Source organism: Hyla sarda, chromosome 1 (assembly GCF_029499605.1).
Source record: "Hyla sarda isolate aHylSar1 chromosome 1, aHylSar1.hap1, whole genome shotgun sequence".
NCBI classification, from domain to species: domain Eukaryota; kingdom Metazoa; phylum Chordata; class Amphibia; order Anura; family Hylidae; genus Hyla; species Hyla sarda.
Window position 1 is genome coordinate 281110832 of NC_079189.1, and position 19444 is coordinate 281130275.

Consider the following 19444-nt stretch of genomic DNA (forward strand, 5'->3'; position numbering starts at 1 on the left):
GCTCTATACAGCACAGAGAGTTGTGATTGGCTGGAACCATCTGGCCAATCACAGCTCTCTGCCGGAAATATGGATAGGTGTATATATACAACAGTGCAGGGGACCATAGAAGAGCGGCCGCCTGCATCTATAAAATGATACAGAAGGATCGCATTGGAACCAATGCCATCTGTCAATTAATACAGATATTACTACTCCCATCATGAAACAGTGTGTTCCATGCTACCAAAAAAATGTAAAAGAAAAAAAAAGTGAAAACACACACACATTACATTTTTATTATTGTCGGCTACATTTTTAGGTCCCTGTCCGCACACATAAATTGATCCCTGTTTAAAAATGTATAAAAATTTGTTATAAAAAAGATACATTTCGTTAAATACAATTTTTTACATCACTACTGTATCTTTTTTATTATTATTTTTTAATGGTACCCATCAAAATTTTATTTAAAAAAACAAACAAAAAAAAATAAAGTCCAAAAAAAAATAGGCATTTATGCAAATAAGTGGAAACCTAGCCTCAGTGTGTATGGCGATGTGTGAAAAAAAAATGTTTCCTTAAGGGTACATTCCCACACGGCGTATTTGCTGCGTATTTGCTGCTGCGTATTTTATTTTCTCTGTTGAAATCAATGGGTAGGAAAATACGCAGCACCAAATACGCACCAAATACGCACCAAATACGCAGCAAATACGCAGCAAAATACGCCACGTGGGAATGCACCCTTATAGACTATTCTATATAAATAAACATATGACAACATATGACAACTAGGCAAGGCTAAGTTTCCACTTGTTTTTTTCTCTGGCAGCTTTTGAAGATCTGCCACTGCAGTTTTTGAGCCAAAGCCAGAAGTGTATTCAAAAGGAATAGGACATATAAAGGAAGGACTTATACTTCTCCTTCCTTATGGATCCACTTCTGGCTCAAAAACTGCAGTGGCAGTATTCCAAAAACTGCCAGAAAAAACAAGTGGAAACCTAAGGCTGGAATTCCACTTTTTTTTTTTTTCTTGGGGGGGGGGGGGGGGGGGGGTGACGCCAAGAAAAATGCCAATTCTGCCGCATGGTGTTTTTTCGGCCAAAAAAACGCTGCAGCCAGATGTTAGCTGTAAATCAATGATAAATTGCTAAATTCTTATTCCACTTGGTGTCTTTCACTTTGGCGTTTTTTAAAATCCTTTTGGTGTTTTTTCACTTTTTTTTTCTTGCGTTTTTCAGATGGTTGGTAATCGCAACATGTTGAGCCACTGGCATTTTTTTATTCAAAATTGTGGCGTTTTTCTCCCATAGAAGTCTATGGGAGTGAAAAACCGCCAAGAAAAACGATGTGTGGGTTTTAACTTTGGCGTTTACAGCTCTATACAGCACTCGCATCTCTGCTTTGCACTATACTCCGGGCCGGCCACTCACTCATATTTCCCTCAGAGCTGTGATTGGCTGCAACCATCTGGCCAATCACAGCTCTGGGCGGAAAATATGAATGATGTTCGATTCACATCACTGGCCGGAGTATAGTGCAGAGATGTGAGCGATGTATAGACCCGCATCTCTGCTATAGTATGGACGACCGCATCGGGTGTCAGAACTGACACCTGGGGCGATATGTCTATAGTACAGGTACTACTATTCCCATCATGGAACAGTCTGTTCCATGCTGGGAGTAGTAGTACTACCTAAAAAAAATGTAAAAAATAGAGGGAAAAAAGTGAAACACACACACTTTATTAAAAAACACTAAAAATTTTGTTATAAAATATATACATTTCATTTAATAAAATTGTTTCCATCACTGCTGCATCATTTTTTTTTTTTTTGGTACGCAACAAATTTTGGGTAACAAAAAAAACTGCCAAGGTGCAATTTGCATAAAAAATAAAAAAAACACAAGAAAAAATGCCAGAAAAGACGTCAGACACAAGAAATTGTACTGGCGTTTTTTCTGGCGTTTTTTCATACCCAAAAAACGCAGCACAAAAAGACAATTAGAAACTTAGCCGAAGAGCGCTGTGAAAACTTCTATGAAGTATACACCAAACATTTCTATTGCATGAGTGCTTATTTTTGAAGGACACGTTTTATTTTTGACTTTTACTTCGATTTTACCATAGAAAGTTTTACAAAACCAGAAAAGAGAATTATGTGTGTGGTGGAAATGGAAAAAAAAATTCTATTTAGGAGTATTTGTTTTTATACCGTTCATTCTGCAGTCAAACAGACATTGTTTTAAGGGACAAATATTCTTTTCATTTTCAAAAAATTTAAGGCTGATATCTTTACATGTCACTTCACATTCACACTGGTTAAAGCCCTCACTAAACAAATCTGTATAAATTATATGGCGTAGTTGAGGTAGAAATATGCGGTTGTATGTAGATGCCTATACTTACCTATATTATTGATGTTTTTAGGTACTGAGAGATGGGATCCGAACATTCCTTAACAAATCTAATTCTATGAAAGGCGTAAAATCTGTGGCTGTCTCAGCTATTGGTACTGGAGTAGCCCTGAACTTTCCAAATGAATTAGCAGCCACAATAATGGGGAAGGAAATAAAAAGCTTTATAGACAGGCACCCGGATAGAAACATAAAAGAGATCCACATTGTGATCAAGCAGTTACAGAAGTATGAGAACGTATACATTGTAAGTAGCTTTGATTCTGAATATTTTATCTAAAGAGGTGTTAAACAGGTTTAACCCCTTAAGGACTCAGCATTTTTCCGTTTTTTGCATTTTCATTTTTTCCTCATCACTTTCTAAAAATCATAACTTTCAATTTTGCACATAAAATTCCATATGAGGGCTTATTTTTTGCACCACTAATTCTACTTTGCAGTGACATTAGTAATTTTACCCAAAAATCCACGTCGAAATGGAAAAAAAAATTCATTGTGCAACAAAATTGAAGAAAAAATGTAATTTTGTAACTTTTGGGGGCTTCCGTTTCTACGTAGTACATTTTTCGGTAAAAATGACACCTTATCTTTATTCTGTAGGTCCATACGATTAAAATGATAGCCTACTTATATAGGTTTGATTTTGTCGCACTTCTGAAAAAAATCATAACTACATGCAGGAAAATTAATACGTTTAAAATTGTTATCTTCTGACGCCTATAACTTTTTTATTTTTCCACATACGAGCCGGTATGAGGGCAAATTTTTTGCGCTGTGTTCTGAAGTTTTTACCAGTACCATTTTTGCATTGATTGGACTTTTTGATCGCTTTTTATTCATTTTTTTATTATATAAAAAGTGACCAAAAATACGCTATTTTGGACTTCGGATTTTTTTTTGCGCGTATGCCATTGACCGTGCGGTTTAATTAACAATATATTTTTATAGTTCGGACATTTACGCATGCGGCAATACCACATATGTTTATTTTTATATACACACTTTTTTTATGGGAAAAGGGGGGTGATTCAAACTTTTATTAGGGAAGGGGTTAAATGACCTTTTTTCACTTTTTTTTTTTTCACTTTTTTTTTGCAGTATTATAGCTCCCATAGGGGCTATAGCACTGCACACACTGATCTTTTACCCTGATCCCTGCAAAGCCATAGCTTTGCATGGATCAGCATTCTAAGGGCTCGATTGCTCAAGCCTGTAGCTTGTCGCTTATCGCGATAGTCCCGATCAGCCCGACTGAGCTGCCGGGAAGCTTTTACTTTCGTTTTGGACATGGCGCTCAACTTAGATTGCCGCATCTGAAGGGTTAATAGCGCGCTGCACAACGATCTGTGCTGCGCGCTATTAGCCCAGGGTCCCGGCTGTCATTAGCAGCCGGGACCGACCCGGTGTGATGTGGGGTCATGTCGTGACCCCGTTTTAAACACCAGGCGCAGTACGCCAGTACGCCCTGTGTCCTTAAGAGGTTAATAAAACTAGAATTCAAATGAATTGGACAAAATACTGTATTAGCATGTAAAGCCACTACTAAAGATGTGTGTTCAACACTACAAACCAATGGAAACATAGAAGCCGCAGCACTTTCCTGGGCACTGCAACCTCCTCCAAACAGCTAATCTGCAGAAGTGTGAGTTGAACCTCCACGTATTGCCCATGTAGAAACTGCTTTGTTTTGGGGTGCCTTACTAATTAATTGAGGACAACTTGATCTTCATAGGGGTTTATTATAAGATAATATATATATATATATATATATATATATATAATACAAAGGGGAAATCTAACTAATTAAGGGATAGGGATGCATGGAAGAGGGGAAGGTGATTGGAATTGGGTAGGAAGTGCTCTCTCTATCTCATCATCCTATATGTCACATATATAGCAGTCATCCGCACACATAACCCATACATTGCCCATCCCAAGACATCTCCTTGGCCAATCAGAACAGTTACAGTTTATTTGCATTGCAATCAGTCCTTGTCCTTTGAGGTCTCCTTGAGTGGGGGATTCTCTTTTTTGTCCCACATTGTGTTGACAGATGTCTATCCTAGTTTCCTCGAGAACCGCACCTTGGTGGGCTGACAGGATGATTTGCAGTCCATTTTGTCCAACACCCCAGGGGCTGGTTTTATGGCTTATATTATCGGAGGTAACAGGAACTGTAGCTCACCTCCATTCTTATCACTCAGGTGCAAGGCTTATTGTATGGCTTTGAACAGGATAAAAGCAAATGATTGTGTAATCAGCTGTTTGCATCAACCATCATTCCTGGAGCCAGTCCTGCCGACACCCTACACCCATTCCATCCATGAAATTCCACTGCATTCCATTATATTTGAGCTCCAACAGCCCACATACATATATATATATATACAGGGTGGGCAATTTACATGGATACACCTTAATAAAATGAGAATGGTAGGTGATATTAACTTCCTGTTTATGGCACATTAGTATATGTGAAGGGGGAAACTTTTCAAGATGGGTGGTGACCACGGTGGCCATTTTGAAGTCGGCCATTTTGAATCCAACTGTTGTTTTTTCAATAGGAAGAGGGTCATAACACAATAAACTTATTGGGAATTTCACAAGAAAAACAATGATGTGCTTGTTTTTTTACGTAACTTTATTCTCTCATGAGTTATTTACAAGTTTCTGACCACTTATAAAATGTGTTCAATGTGCTGCCCATTGTATTAAATTGTCAATGCAACCCTCTTCTCCCACTCTTCACACACTGATAGCAACACCGCAGGAGAAATGCTAGCACAGGCTTCCAGTATTCGTATACACTGCTATATACTACTATATACACCGCAGGAGAAATGCTAGCACAGGCTTCCAGTATCTGTAGTTTCAGGTTCTGCACATCTCGTATCTTCACAGCATAGACAATTGCCTTCAGATGACCCCAAGTCTAAGGTGGTCAGATCGGGAGACCTTGGGGGCCATTCAACTGGATATGCGAAATTGCTACATGATTAGGTGTTTCCCTCCTTATGCACTGAAGCTGGCACGTTCCCTCAGTTTTTCCAGCAAGATGGTGCACCACCACATTATGGGTGTCAGGTCCGAGCATTCCTAGATGAACAGTTTCCTGGATAGTGGATTGGTCGTTGTGGGCCAGTTGAATGGCCCCCAAGGTCTCCTGATCTTGGGGGCCATTAAAAAAATGCCTGCATGTAGTTATGATTTTTTTCCGAAGTACGACAATATCCAACCTATATAAGTAGGGTATCATTTTAACCGTATGGACCTACAGAATAAATATAATGGGGAAGATTAATCAAAACCTGTCCAGAGCAAAAGTTGCCCAGTTGCCCATAGCAACCAATCAGCTCGCTTCTTTCATTTCTAACAAGGCATCTGCAAAATGAAAGAAGCGATCTGATTGGTTGCTATGGGCAACTTTTCCTCTGGACAGGTTTTGATAAATCTCCCCCAATGTGTTATTTTAACCAAAAAAGGAACTGCGTAGAAACGGAAGCCCCTAAAAGTTACAAAAGGAAATTTTTTCTTCAATTTTGTTGCACAATGAATTTTTTTTTGCGTTTCGCTGTGGATTTTGGGGTAAAATGACTAATTTTATTTGCAAAATTGAAAGCGTTATGATTTTTAGAAGGTGATGAGGAAAAAATGAAGATGCAAAAACGGAAAAACCCTGCGTCCTTAAGGGGCAAAGCAATTTTGAACTTTGAACCAGAATACATATACATACCACCATACAATTCTGAAAAACATTTTAACAAGAATTTAGATGAAAGGCCAATAGTAAGGCAACCATATCCTTGAAAACATATGGAGCGCATAAAAATTGGTTAGAATGACAGAAACACAATACTCTGACATTGCATTGCTTTATATTGCAGGCCTATAGAGAAATACTTCTAGCAATGGACTTAGGACCACGAATCAAGCTGTGCAATAAAGATGGAGGTAATCTTTTACAAATTATTGGTATATTATAACTTATGTAGAAAAGGTGCAGTTGACACTACTAGTCCCAGCGCTCACCTAGCTTCCACCGAGGATGACGCTCTCAGATTTCCTCACTGTAGAGGACTATAAAGAATAGCTTAGACACAATTAAGCTGGCTGGCTGCTGCAATTGATTCTTTTTAACCCCTTAAGGACACATGACGTTCTCATATGTCTCCATTTCCGAGTCCTTAAGGACACATGACGTATGAGAACGTCATGTGCTTTCCCGCCCCCCCGCAGCCATCTGGAGTGGAGTCGGTGCCCGATACCTGCTGAAATCATTCAGAAGGCATCGCGGCATATCACCCAGGGGGGTCATGATGACCCCCCATGTCGGCGATGGCCGCAGATCGCTGTAAAATTCAGCCCAGCGATCTGCGGCGGATTCCGGGTCAATCGGGTCTCCAGTGACCCTGTGACCCAGAATTACTGGCTGATCGGGGCCGTCTCTGACGGCCCCGAACAGCCATTGCCAGCAAGGGAGAGGTGGCACTGGTGCCACCTCATGATCGCCCTGATTCGTCGGCCAGTTTACCGGCCGACCAATCAGGGCACCTGCTGCGGGTGTCACTCCCGCAACCCGCTCCGCCCCTCTTCCGGAGGACGTGAGCGGGTGCGGGATGTGGACCCCGGCAGCTGGGGACCCCCATCCCCGGCGTCTCTGTTGGGATCGGGGCCCATAGGAGCGGCAGCGGCATGGATCAGCAGTTGGACGTGAGTGACAACCTCCTGCTGTTGCTTAGCAACAGCTTCCAGCATGCAAAAAGGGCATGCTGGGAGCTGTAGTTATGCAACAGCAGGAGGCAGACCACCACAACTCCCAGCATTCCCTTATGGGCATGCTGGGACTTATAGTTTTGCAACAGCTGGAGGCACATTTTTTCTATGGAAAAGTGTACCTTCAGCTGTTGTATAACTACAACTCCCAGTTTGCACTAAAGTGCAGCTAAAGTGCATGCTGGGAGTTGTAGTGGTGCATCTGCTGGTTCCATAACTACAACTCCCAGCATGCCCGTTGGCTGTCAGTGACTGCTGAGAGTTGTAGTTTTGCAACAGCTGAAGGCACACTGAGTTAAGTAAAAAAAATCTGTGTTTCACAACCAGTGTTTCACGACCGGTGTGCCTCCAGCTGTTGCAAACTACAACTCCCAGCATGCACCGTACATGCTGGGAGTTGTAGTTTTGCAACAGCTGGAGGCACACTGGTTGTGAAACACTGAGTTAAGTAGCAAACCAGTGTGTCTCCAGCTGTTGCATAACTACAATCCCCAGCATTCCCAGCCAAAGTAGTATGCCTCCAGCTGTTGTAAAACTACAACTCCCAGCATGCACTGATAGACCGTACATGCTGGGAGTTGTAGTTTTGCAACAGCTGGATGTCCCCCCCCCCCCCAATGTGAATGTACAGGGTACACTCACATGGGTGGAGGTTTACAGTAAGTATCCGGCTGCAAGTTTGAGCTGCAGCAAATTTTCTGCTGCAGCTCAAACTGCCAGCGAGAAACTACTGTGAACCCCTGCCCGTGTGACTGTACCCTAAAAACACTACACTACCACACAATAAAAGAAAAAGTAAAAAACACTACATATACACATACTCCTACACAGCCCCCCTCCCCAATGAAAATGTCTGGTACACCACTGTTTCCAAAACGTAGCCTCCAGCTAATGCAAAACAACTACTCCCAGTATTGCCAGACAGCCACTGACTGTCCAGGCATGCTGGGAGTTTTACAACAGCTGGAGGCACCCTGTATGGGAATCATGGCGTAGAATACCCCTATGTCCACCCCTATGCAAGTCCCTAATTTAGGCCTCAAATGCGCATGGCGCTCTCACTTTGGAGCCCTGTCGTATTTCAAGGCAACAGTTTAGGGTCACATATGGGGTATCGCTGTACTCGGGAGAAATTGTGTTACAAATTTTGGGGGGTATTTTCTGCTATTACCCTTTTTAAAAATGTAAAATATTTGGCAAAACAAGCACTTTAGGTTAAAAAAAAAAATTTTTTTTACATATGCAAAAGTTGTGAAACACCTGTGGGGTATTAAGTTTCACATTACCCCTTGTTACGTTCCCCGAGGGGTCTAGTTTCCAAAACAGTATGCCATGTGTTTTTTTTTTTTTGCTGTTCTGGCACCATAGGGGCTTCCTAAATGCGGCATGCCCCCAGAGCAAAATTTGCTTTCAAAAAGCCAAATGTGACTCCTTCTCTTCTGAGACCTGTAGTGCGCCAGCATAGCACTTTTCACCCCCATATGGGGTGTTTTCTGAATGGGGAGAAATTGGGCTTCAAATTTTGGGAGTTATTTTCTGCTATTACCCTTTTTAAAAATTTAAAATTTTTGGGAAACCAAGCATTTTAGGTAAAAAATGCTTAAATTTTTTTTTACATATGCAAAAGTCGTGAATCACCTGTGGGGTATTAAGGTTCACTTTACCACTTGTTATGTTCCCCAAGGGGTGTAGTTTCCAAAATGGTATGCCATGTGTTTTTTTTTTTTTGCTGTTCTGGCACCATAGGGGCTTCCTAAAGGTGACATGCCCCCCAAAAACCATTTGTCGCTCCTTCCCTTCTGAGCCCTCTACTGCGCCTGCCGAACACTTTACATGGACATATGAGATATGTGCTTACTCGAGAGAAATTGGGTTTCAAATACAAGTAAAAATGTTCTCCTTTTTACCCATTGCAAAAATTCAAAAATTGGGTCTACAAGAACACGCGAGTGTAAAAAATGAAGATTTTGAATTTTCTCCTTCACTTTGCTGCTATTCCTGTGAAACACCTAAAGGGTTAAAACACTTGCTGAATGTCATGTTGAATACTTTGAGAGGTGCAGTTTTTATAATGGGGTCTTTTATGGGGTATATCTAAGATGAAGACCCTTCAAATCCACTTCAAACCTGAACTGGCCCCTGAAAAATAGTGAGTTTAAAAATTTTGTGAAAAAATTGAAAATTGCTGCTGAACTTTGAAGCACTCTGGTGTCTTCCAAAAGTAAAAACTCATAAATTTTATGATGCAAACATAAAGTAGACATATTGTATATGTAAACCCAAAAAAAATTATTTTGAATATCCATTTTCCTTACAAGCAGAGAGCTTCAAAGTTAGAAAAATGCAACATTTTCAATTTTTTCGTAAAATTTTGGAATTTTTCACCAAGAAAGGATGCAAGTTACCACAAAAAATCTCGGAATCAGAATGATAAGTATTTATCATCAGAACTGCTATAAAATCAGCCACCCCTATGCAAATCACCAATATGTACATAGTGCTCTCTCTCACTCCTGAGCCTTGTTGTGTGCCCGCAGAGCATTTTACACCCACATGTGGCTTATTTCCGCACTCAGGAGAAATTGTGTTACATATTTTGGGGGTCTTTTTTTCCTTTTACCGCTTGTGAAAATAAAAAGTATGGGGCAACACCAGCATGTTACTGCAATTTTTTTAATTTTTTTTACATTAACAGGCTGGTGTAGCCCACAACTTTTCCTTTTCATAAGGGGTAAAAGGACAAAAAGCCCCCCAAAATTTGTAGTGCAATTTCTCCTGAGTATGTAGCCCTAAACTGTTTCCTTGAAATACGACAGGGCTCCGAAGTGAGAGAGTACCAGGCGCATTTGAGGACTACATTAGGGATTGCATAGGGGTGGACATAGGGGTATTCTACGCTAGTGATTCCCAAACAGGGTGCCTCCAGCTGTTGGTAAACTCCCAGCATGCCTGGACAGTCAGTGGCTGGGGGTTGTTGTTTTGCAACAGCTGGAGGCTCCATTTTGGAAACACTGCCGTACAATACTTTTTCATTTTTATTGGGGGGGGAGGGAACAGTGTAAGGGGGTGTATATATAGTGTTTACCCTTTATTTTGTGTTAGTGTAATGTTTTTAGGGTACATTCACACTGGTGGGTTTACAGTGAGTTTCCCGCTAGGAGTTTGCGCTGTGCCGAAAAATTGGCCGCAGTTCAAACTTCAAGCAGGAAACTTACAGTAAACCCGCCCGTGTGATTGTACCCTGTACATTCACATGGGGGGGGGCAAACCTCCAGCTGTTTCAAAACTACAACTCCCAGCATGTACTGACAGACCGTGCATGCTGGGAGCTGTACTTTTGCAACAGCTGGAGGCACACTGGTTGGAAAACCTTCACTTAGGTTCTGTTACCTAACTCTGTATTTTCCAACCAGTGTGCCTCCAGCTGTTACAACTCCCAGCATGTACTGATCGCCAAATGGCATGCTGGGAGATGTAGTTATGCAACAGCTGGAGGCACGCAAGTACAACTCCCAGCATGCCGAGACAGCTGTTTGGGCATGCTGGGATTTGAAGTTTTGCAACATCTGGAGGGCTACAGTTTAGAGACCACTGCACAGTGATCTCCAAATTGTGGCCTTCCAGATGTTGCAAAATTACAAATCCCAGCATGCACAGACAGCAAACTGCTGTGTGGGCATGCTAGGAGTTGTAGTTTTGCAAGATCTAGAGGGCCACAGGTTAGAGACCACTGCACAGTGATCTCCATACTGTGACCCTCCAGCTGTTGCAAAACTGCAAATCCCAGCATGCCCACACAGCAAACAGCTGTCTGGGCATGCTGGGAGTTGTAGTTTTGCAACATCTGGAGGGCTACAGTTTAGAGACCACTGTATACTGGTCTCCAACTGTAGCCCTCCAGATGTTGCTAGGCAACTCACCAGCTTCTGTAGGATCCAGGGAGCCACCCTCTTCTGCTGCCAATCACCGCCGCCGATGGGTAAGTGGATCTTCGGCCGGTCCTCATCGGTTTCCCGTTCTGTCCAGTCTACTGTAGGTGGGCAGAACAGGGAAACCGAAAGTTAACCCCCTCCGCCCCTGATCCGCTATTGGTCGTCGCTTCTAGACGACCAATAGCAGGGATAGGAAGCGTAGCACCCCTGCCACTTCACTCCTATCCCTTCAGGGGGATCGTGGGTGTCTTGGACAACCCCGATCCCCCTTATTTTCCTGGTAACCGGAGACCCATATGACCCGGAATTGCCACAGATCGCCGGTGTGAATTCATCGGCGATTTGGGTGAACGCCGACATATGGGGATCTGATGACCTGCCTGGGCATTTGCACGGGGTTCCTGCTGATTGATATCAGTAGTCACCCCGGGTCGGTCCCCGGGTCGGGACCAAAGTTCCCACGCGCGTATCGGTACGTCATGGGTCCTTAAGTACTAGGCGTCATGGCGTACCGGTACGGCACGGGTCCTTAACTGGTTAAAGGGGTATTTGAGGAATATTTTTTTATTTGACTATGCTACAGGGGCTGTAAAGTTAGTGTAGTTCGTAATATAGTGTATAGTGTATAGTGTGTGATGGTTTTCTCACAATTCTTCTGTGATTTTCACTCCAATATTTATTTTTACCACCATACAAAATGACTGTGGTCTCAGATTTTTCCCAGCTTGCAATGCGGCCGAGACCTGACTCACTAGTCAGGTGATGACAGGGAGCCTGTCTGCTTCGATGGGTGGAGGGATCGCTTGGTGGGAGAGAGAGATCAATCTTCAACTAATGCAACAGCTGTAGGCACCCTGATTGAAAACCACAGGTCTTTTGAATGGATGCAGCTCATTTATGTTTCAATGGGTGGGGTGGCTGATGTGTGGGAGGGAGGGAAACGGAATTGTGGGATTTGTAGCCAAAAAAAGAAAAATCAAACAGGAAATACCGGTTTACAAAAAGCTAGCCACAGTGTTATGGTAATCTCACAACATAGCCATTCAGCCCCAAGACAAGTGCAGATCCTTCCTAAGCATGTCCATTACTGTCTGCCAGGTACGTACTAAAATCCCCTTATGATGTATAACCCCTTTAAACACTGTATTTGCAGCTACCACTTCTGCAGGAAGGCTATTCCATGCATCCACTATTCTCTCAGTAAGATAGTACTTTGATATTATTGAATAAACCTTCACCTATATAAATCTATAAATCTTCACCATATAAACCTAGGGTATGTCCTCTTGTGGTAATTTTGTCTTGTCTTTTTTCTAAGCCTTTAACCTTTCTGTTAAACTTTTAATAGTTTAGTAGCTCTTCTCTGAACTCTCTCCAAGATATCCAAATGGCCTCCAGTACTGTGCACAGAGCTCTGTACAGCAGCATGAGTGCCCTCTTTCTACTGCTAATACATCTCCCTATGCACCAAGGATCTTCCTAACATTTCCTGCTGCTCTATTACAATGTTCTGTGCTGTTTGAAGCTTGTGTTCACATGAGCACAATATAAGTAATCATTTATCTGTGACTACAGTTTACAGGTAAATAGAAATTCTGTTTAATGAGTATAAATAGTAAAACAATATACTAAATGTATAGATGTGGATTTTTAGTTCATTTTGATATTCTGCTCTAAAAAAAATGCAACAAAGAATAGTACAATACATGTGAATGGTGCTTTATTTACAGCAACCCCTTTAGCAACTTAAGGACAATGGACGTAAATGTACGTTCTGATGCGATGGGACTTGGCGAACCAGGATGTTTCTTTTATGTCCTGTACATGACACGAGCTCCAGAGCAGGGCTCCCATCGTGTATGGCAGGTCCCCACTACTAATAGCAGCCAAGGACCCGTCAGTAATGGCAGACATCAGCGATCATGCCAATGTCCACCAATAACCCCTCAGATGCAGTGATCAATACAGATCACAGCATCTGCTGCAGTGCGGGCATTCTAATGGATGGCACTGCCTTGGGGATCCGATCATCCAAGATGGCAGATGGAGGTCCCCTCACCTGCTTTGGCTGTCATCCCAGGGTCTTCTCTGGTTTGCAGACTAGAGAAGAAGTGTGCCGATAATACTAATCAGTGCTATTCATATGCAAAGCACTGATCAGTAGCTGCAATCTGATGATTACTATAAATAGGTAAAAAAAAAAGTGGAAAATAAATGTGAAAAAAGTTTTTAAAAATGTGAAAAATCCCCTCCCCCAATAAAAATATAAATCACCCCTTTTTCTCATTTTACAAAAAAAAAGGCAAAAAAAAAATTATTAACCCCTTAGGGATTCAGCCCATTTTCACCTTAAGGATCGGGCCATTTTTTGCAATTCTGACCACTGTCACTTTATGCATTAATAACTCTGGGATGCTTTTACCTTTTATTCTGATTCCGAGATAGTTTTTTTTCATGACATATTCTACTTTAACATATTTTTCTAACTTAGAAACTTTCTGCTTGTAAGGAAAATGGACATTCCAAATACATTATATATTGATTCACAAATACAATATGTCTACTCTATGTTGGCATCATAAAGGCGACATGTTTTTACTTTTTGAAGATATCAGAGGGCTTCAAAGTATAGCAGCAATTTTCTAAATTGAAAAAAAAAAATTTAAATCAGAATTTTTCAGGGACCAGTTAAGTTTGAAGTGGATTTGAGGGGCTTTTCTGTGATAAATACCCCATAATTGACCACATTATAGAAACTGCAATCCTCAAAGCATTCAAAATGACATTCAGTAAGTGTGTTAACCCTTTAAGTGTTTCACAGGAATAGCAGCAAAGTGAAGGAGAACATTCAAAACCTTAATTTTTTACACTGGCATGTTCTTGCATTTTTACAAGGGGTAAAAGGAGAGAAATCCCCCCAAAATATGTAACCCAATTTCTCTCGAGTAAGGAAATACCTCATATGTGTATGTCAAGTGTTCGGCGGGCGCAGTAGAGGGCTCAGAAGGGAAGGAGCGACAATGGGATTTTGGAGAGTGAATTTTGCTGAAATGGTTTTAGAGGGGCACGTCACATTTAGGAAGCCCCTATGGTGCCATAACAGCAAATAAATAAATAAATAAAAAAAAAACACATGGCATAATACTTTGGAAACTACACCCCTCAAGAAACGTAACAAGGGGGTACAGTGAGCCTTAACACCCCACAGGTTTTTGACAACTTTTTGTTAAATTCAGATGTGTAAATGAAAAAATATGTTTTCACTAAAATGCGTTTTTTCCCCCCAAATTTTACATTTTTACAAGGGGTAATAGGAGAAAATGCCCCCCAAAATTTGAAACCCCATCTCTTCTGAGTATAAAATACCCATGTTTGGACGTCAAGTGCTCTGCGGGCGCACTACAATGCTCAGAAGAGGAGTCGTCACACTTGGCTTTTGGAAAGAAAATTTTGCTGAAATGGTTTTTTTGGGGGCATGTCGCATTTATTTGCTGCATCTCAAACTTGCAGCGAGAAACTCCCTGTAAAAGTAGCCTGTGTGAATATAACCTGTTACAAAACTACAACTCCCAGCATGTCCTTTGGCTGTTGTGCATGCCAGGGGTTGTAGTCATGCAACAGCTGGAGGCACACTGGTTACAAAACACAGAGTTTGTTACTTAACTCAGTGTTTCGCAACCAGTGTGGCTCCAGCTGTTGCAAAACTACAACTCCCAGCATGTACGGTCTATCAGTGCATGCTGGGAGTTGTAGTTTGCAACAGCTGGAGGGACACTGGTTGTGAAACACTGATTTAGGTAAAATAACTCAGTGTTTAGCAACCAGTGTGCCTTCAGCTGTTGCAAAGAGCTACAACTCTCAGCATACAGTGACAGCCGAAGGCCATGCTGGGACTTGTAGTTATGCAACAACCGGAGGCATACTACTAAAACTCTCGGCATGCCCTTTGGTTGCTCGTGCATGCTGGGGGTTGTAGTTATGCAACAACTGGAGGCACACTGGGAGTTTGTTACTTAACTCAGTGTTTCGCAACCAGTGTGCCTCCAGCTGTTGCAAAACTACAACTCCCAGCATGTACGGTCCATCAGTGCATGCTAGGAGTTGTAGTGTGAAACACTGAGTTAGGTAACAAACTCTGTTTTGCAACCAGTGTGCTTTCAGCTGTTGCAAAACTACAACTCTCTGCATGCACTTACAGCCTAAGGGCATGCTGGAACTTGTAGTTATGCATAAGCTGGAGGCACACTACAGCAACTCCCAGCATGCCCTTTGGCTGTCCGTGCATGCATGGGGTTGTAGTTATGCCACAGTTGGAGGCTCAAAAATGTGCCAAAAATAACTACAACCCCCAGCATGCACAAACTACCAAAGGGTATGCTGGGATTTGTAGTTGTGCCTTCTGCTGTTGCATAACAACTCCCAGCATGCCCTTGGGTGCATGCTGGGAGTTGTTGCTTAGCAACAGCAGAAGGCCAGCCTTACCTCCTGCTGCTGCGCAGTGAAAATCCGCCTGCCGCCGCTGCTGGGACCCCGATCCCGCTGCCGGGGATCGGGGGCCCCAGCCTCAGGTGAGGGCTCCCGGCACCCACTCTCTCCCTTCAGAACAGGGGTGGAGCGGGTGCCGTTAGGGACACCCCCACTGCAGGCGTCCTGATTCGTCGGCCGATAACGGCCGAAGACTCAGGACAATCGTGAGGTGTCACCAGTGCCACCTCACTCCTGCTGCTAAGGGATGATAGGTGCCATCTCGGACGGCACCTATCATCCTTTTTTTCAGGGTCACCGGGACCCGATTGACCCAGAATTGCCACAAATCGCTGATCTGAATTGATCGGCGATTGCCGACATGGGGGGGTCTCAGGCGTTGTCACGGGATGCCTGCTGTACAGGTATGCCCTGAGTCCTTAAGGTGATGCAGGTATCCGCGCGTACATAAATGTCCGATCAAAATATAATATTAATGATTCCATACAGTGAACTGTGTAAATGTAAAAAAAAAAAAAAAAAAAACAATCAGAAATTGATGCTTTTTGGTCACATCACATTAAAAATGAAATTAAAAGTTATCAAAAAGGTAACATATATGCAAGCGGCATCAATAAAATCTACAGATCACAGCACAAATAAAGAGCCCTCATACAGCCCCATATATGGCAAAGTGAGAGTTAGAGAGTTCAGAATAGGGCAATGTTAACCCCTTAACGTCAATGGACGTAAATGTACGTCATGATGCCGTGGTACTTAACGCAGCATTGCGTACATTTACGCTCCGCCATGACCGCAAGCACCGAACCGGTGCCCGCGTCATGCGCAGCATGTCCTGGCTGCTATCAGCAGCCATGGACCCGCTGGTAATGGCGGACATCCGTGATTGCGTGGATGTCGGCCATTAACCCCTCGGCCATTAACCAGCATGGCGGCCGGAGGTCCCCTCACCTGGCTCCAGCCGTCTCCCTGGGTCTTCTGCTCTGGTCTGCTCTATCTCAGACCAGAGCAGAAAATCACCGATAACACTGATCAGTGCTATGCCCTATGCATAGCACTGCAAAGTATTTGCAATCAAAGGATTGCTATAGATAGTCCCCTATGGGGACTATTAAAGTGTAAAAATGAAAGTAAAAAAAAAAAAAAAAAGGTTATTGATCCCGTACGGTGAACGGCATGAACGTAAAAAAAAAAAAAAAACAACAAACAAAAACACAAAATTGCTGCTTTTTGTCACATTTTATTAAAAATACCAAAACAATTTTTTATATACACAAATGTGGTATCAATAAAAGTATAGATCATGGAGCAAAAAATTTGCTCTCATACCGTCGCTTATACAGAAAAATTTAAAAGTTATAGGTTGTCAAAAAAGAAGGATTTTAAACATACTAATTTGATTAAAAAGTTAGCAATTTTTTTTTAAGCGCAACAATATCATTTTAATCATATTGACCCACAGAATAAAGAAAACATCATTTTTACCGTAAATTGTACGGCATGAAAACTAAACCTTTCAAAAGTTGCTAAATTGTGGTTTTCTTTTTAATTTCCCCACACAAATAGTATTTTTGTGCCATACATTTTACGGCAAAATTAGTGTGTCATTATGCAGGACAACTGGTCGTGCAAAAAACAAGCCCCCATACTAATCTGTGGATGAAAATATAAAAAAGGTAAGATTTGTAGAAGACTAGGAGGAAAAAAGAAAAATGCAAAAATAAAACTTTTTTTTATATATCAACTGGCTCCGGAAAGTTAAACAGATTTGTAAATTACTTCTATTAAAAAATCTTAATCCTTCCAATAGTTATTAGCTTCTGAAGTTGAGTTGTTGTTTTCTGTCTAATTGCTCTCTGATGACTCACGTCCCGGGAGCTGTGCAGTTCCTATGGGGATATTCTCCCATCATGCACAGCTCCCGGGACGTGACATCATCATTGAGCAGTTAGACAGAAAACTTCAGAAGCTAATAACTATTGGAAGGATTAAGATTTTTTAATAGAAGTAATTTACAAATCTGTTTAACTTTCCGGAGCCAGTTGATATATATAAGAAAAGGTTTTGCCTGGAATACCCCTTTAAGGTCAAAATGGGCTTGGGCCTTAATTTTGTTTAAAAAGTTAGATTTTTTTTAAAGTAGTACACTAATAGTAAAGCATGTAAACATGGGTATGATTTCAATTGTTTTAACCCACAGAATTAAGAAAACATGTCATTTTTACTGTAAAGTGCACGGCGTGAAAACAAAATGCTCCAAATATTGCAAAATTGTGGTTCTCTTTTCAATTTCCCCACAAAATAATTTTTTTTTGGGTTGCACCATGTATTTTATGGTAGACTAAGTGTGTCCTTACAAAGTACAATTGGTCATGCAAAAAACAAGCCCTCATATGGGTCTGTGGATGGAAAAAATAATTTTAAAGACAAGGAGTAAAAAAGCAAAAATGAAACTTGCTGTGTCATTAAACGGGTACTTCTGTGGGAAAAAAATTCTTCAATTCAATTGGTACCAGAAAGGTAAACAGATTTGTAAATTGCAACAGCTGGAGGGACACTGATATTTAAAAATCTTATTTCTTCCAGTACTTAGCAGCTGTATGCTCCATGGAAAGTTGTATTTCTTTCTGGAGTTCTTTGTAGTCTGATCACAGTGCTCTCTGCTGACACCTCTGTCTTTGTCAGGAACTGTCCAGAGCAGGAGAGGTGTGCTATAGGGATTTGCTTGTACTCTGGACAGTTCCTTTCATGGACAGAGGTGTCAGCAGAGAGCACTGTGGTCAGACTGTAAAGAACTCCAGAAAGAAATACAACTTCCTCTGGAGCATACAGATGCTGATAAGTACTGGAAGGATTACGATTTTTAAACAGAAGTAATTTACAAATCTGTTAATCTTTCTAGCACCAGTTGATTTGAAAAAAAAAATAAAAAAATAAAAAAAAATATATATATATATATATATATATATATATATATATATAGAGTTTTCCACCGGAGTACCTCTTTAAGGCCAAAATGGGCTGTGTCTTTAAGGGGTTGATACTTGGTGGGAGAAATTCCCCAAAAGGCACACATTTTGCATATTTTACATTCATACATGTATTTTTAAGTGAGGTTTTCCACAATAATATTTACTTGAATTATATTACACTGTACTGCATATTTTTACAGCAAAACCAGTACATCTGAACATGGCCTTCTTGGTTTTTTGCTTTTTGATATTTCCCCTTTATTAATAACACATGAAAACTGAATATGTTCTGCAGGTTGTTTTACTACAATAACTCCTGGAGAGCATACACAAAAGAAAGCTGGGCGACTAACTGTATCTGTGGTTTATGGTGACATTGTGACAGAATCTACAAGTGCTATAGTCAACCTCACCAACTTCACAACCTGGGGTGAACATTGTGAGTATCTACAATACAGTAGAAAACCTTTATGAAAACCTTATATCATATTTACAGACTTTTGAGGTAGGGTCGCAGGGAGATTCTCAAGTGTGGTATAAAGTGGTGTGGTACGTGTGGCAGGCAAAAATGTTGACCTATGCCAAATCCCAAAAATCTATTAAATAATTCAGATGTCATGACCGCCGGGGTGGACATCCCTGACTACTTGCCCATCCGCCCTAAAAGGCGGATCGACAACCACGGTGCCGGTCCCTTCCTGCACTAAAGTGCATTAGGCGTAAAGGTACATAAATAATACTGAACATAGTCGGGAACAGGACAGAAACATAGCGGGAAAACAACCAGATAAACCAGACAGGATATAAATATACACAAACAGGGCAGGATATAGCATACAAACAGATCAGAAACTGGAATCAAGATAAACATCAGATATGAAT

The 19444-nt window shown here is 41.5% G+C and overlaps 1 protein-coding gene across 11 annotated transcripts in view; it reads left to right on the plus strand.

The window, feature by feature from the left end:
- Positions 1–19444, plus strand: part of LOC130368901 (protein mono-ADP-ribosyltransferase PARP14-like) — a 380920-nt gene that overhangs the window by 318475 nt on the left and 43001 nt on the right. For 10 of the 11 annotated variants that reach the window (XM_056573329.1, XM_056573349.1, XM_056573313.1 and 7 more), the window contains 3 exons: positions 2414–2647; positions 6285–6351; positions 18858–19001. In XM_056573329.1, coding sequence (XP_056429304.1) covers positions 2414–2647; positions 6285–6351; positions 18858–19001 — 445 coding nt within the window. The remainder of the gene's footprint in view (positions 1–2413; positions 2648–6284; positions 6352–18857; positions 19002–19444) is intronic. The other variant, XM_056573383.1, reaches the window with a different exon arrangement.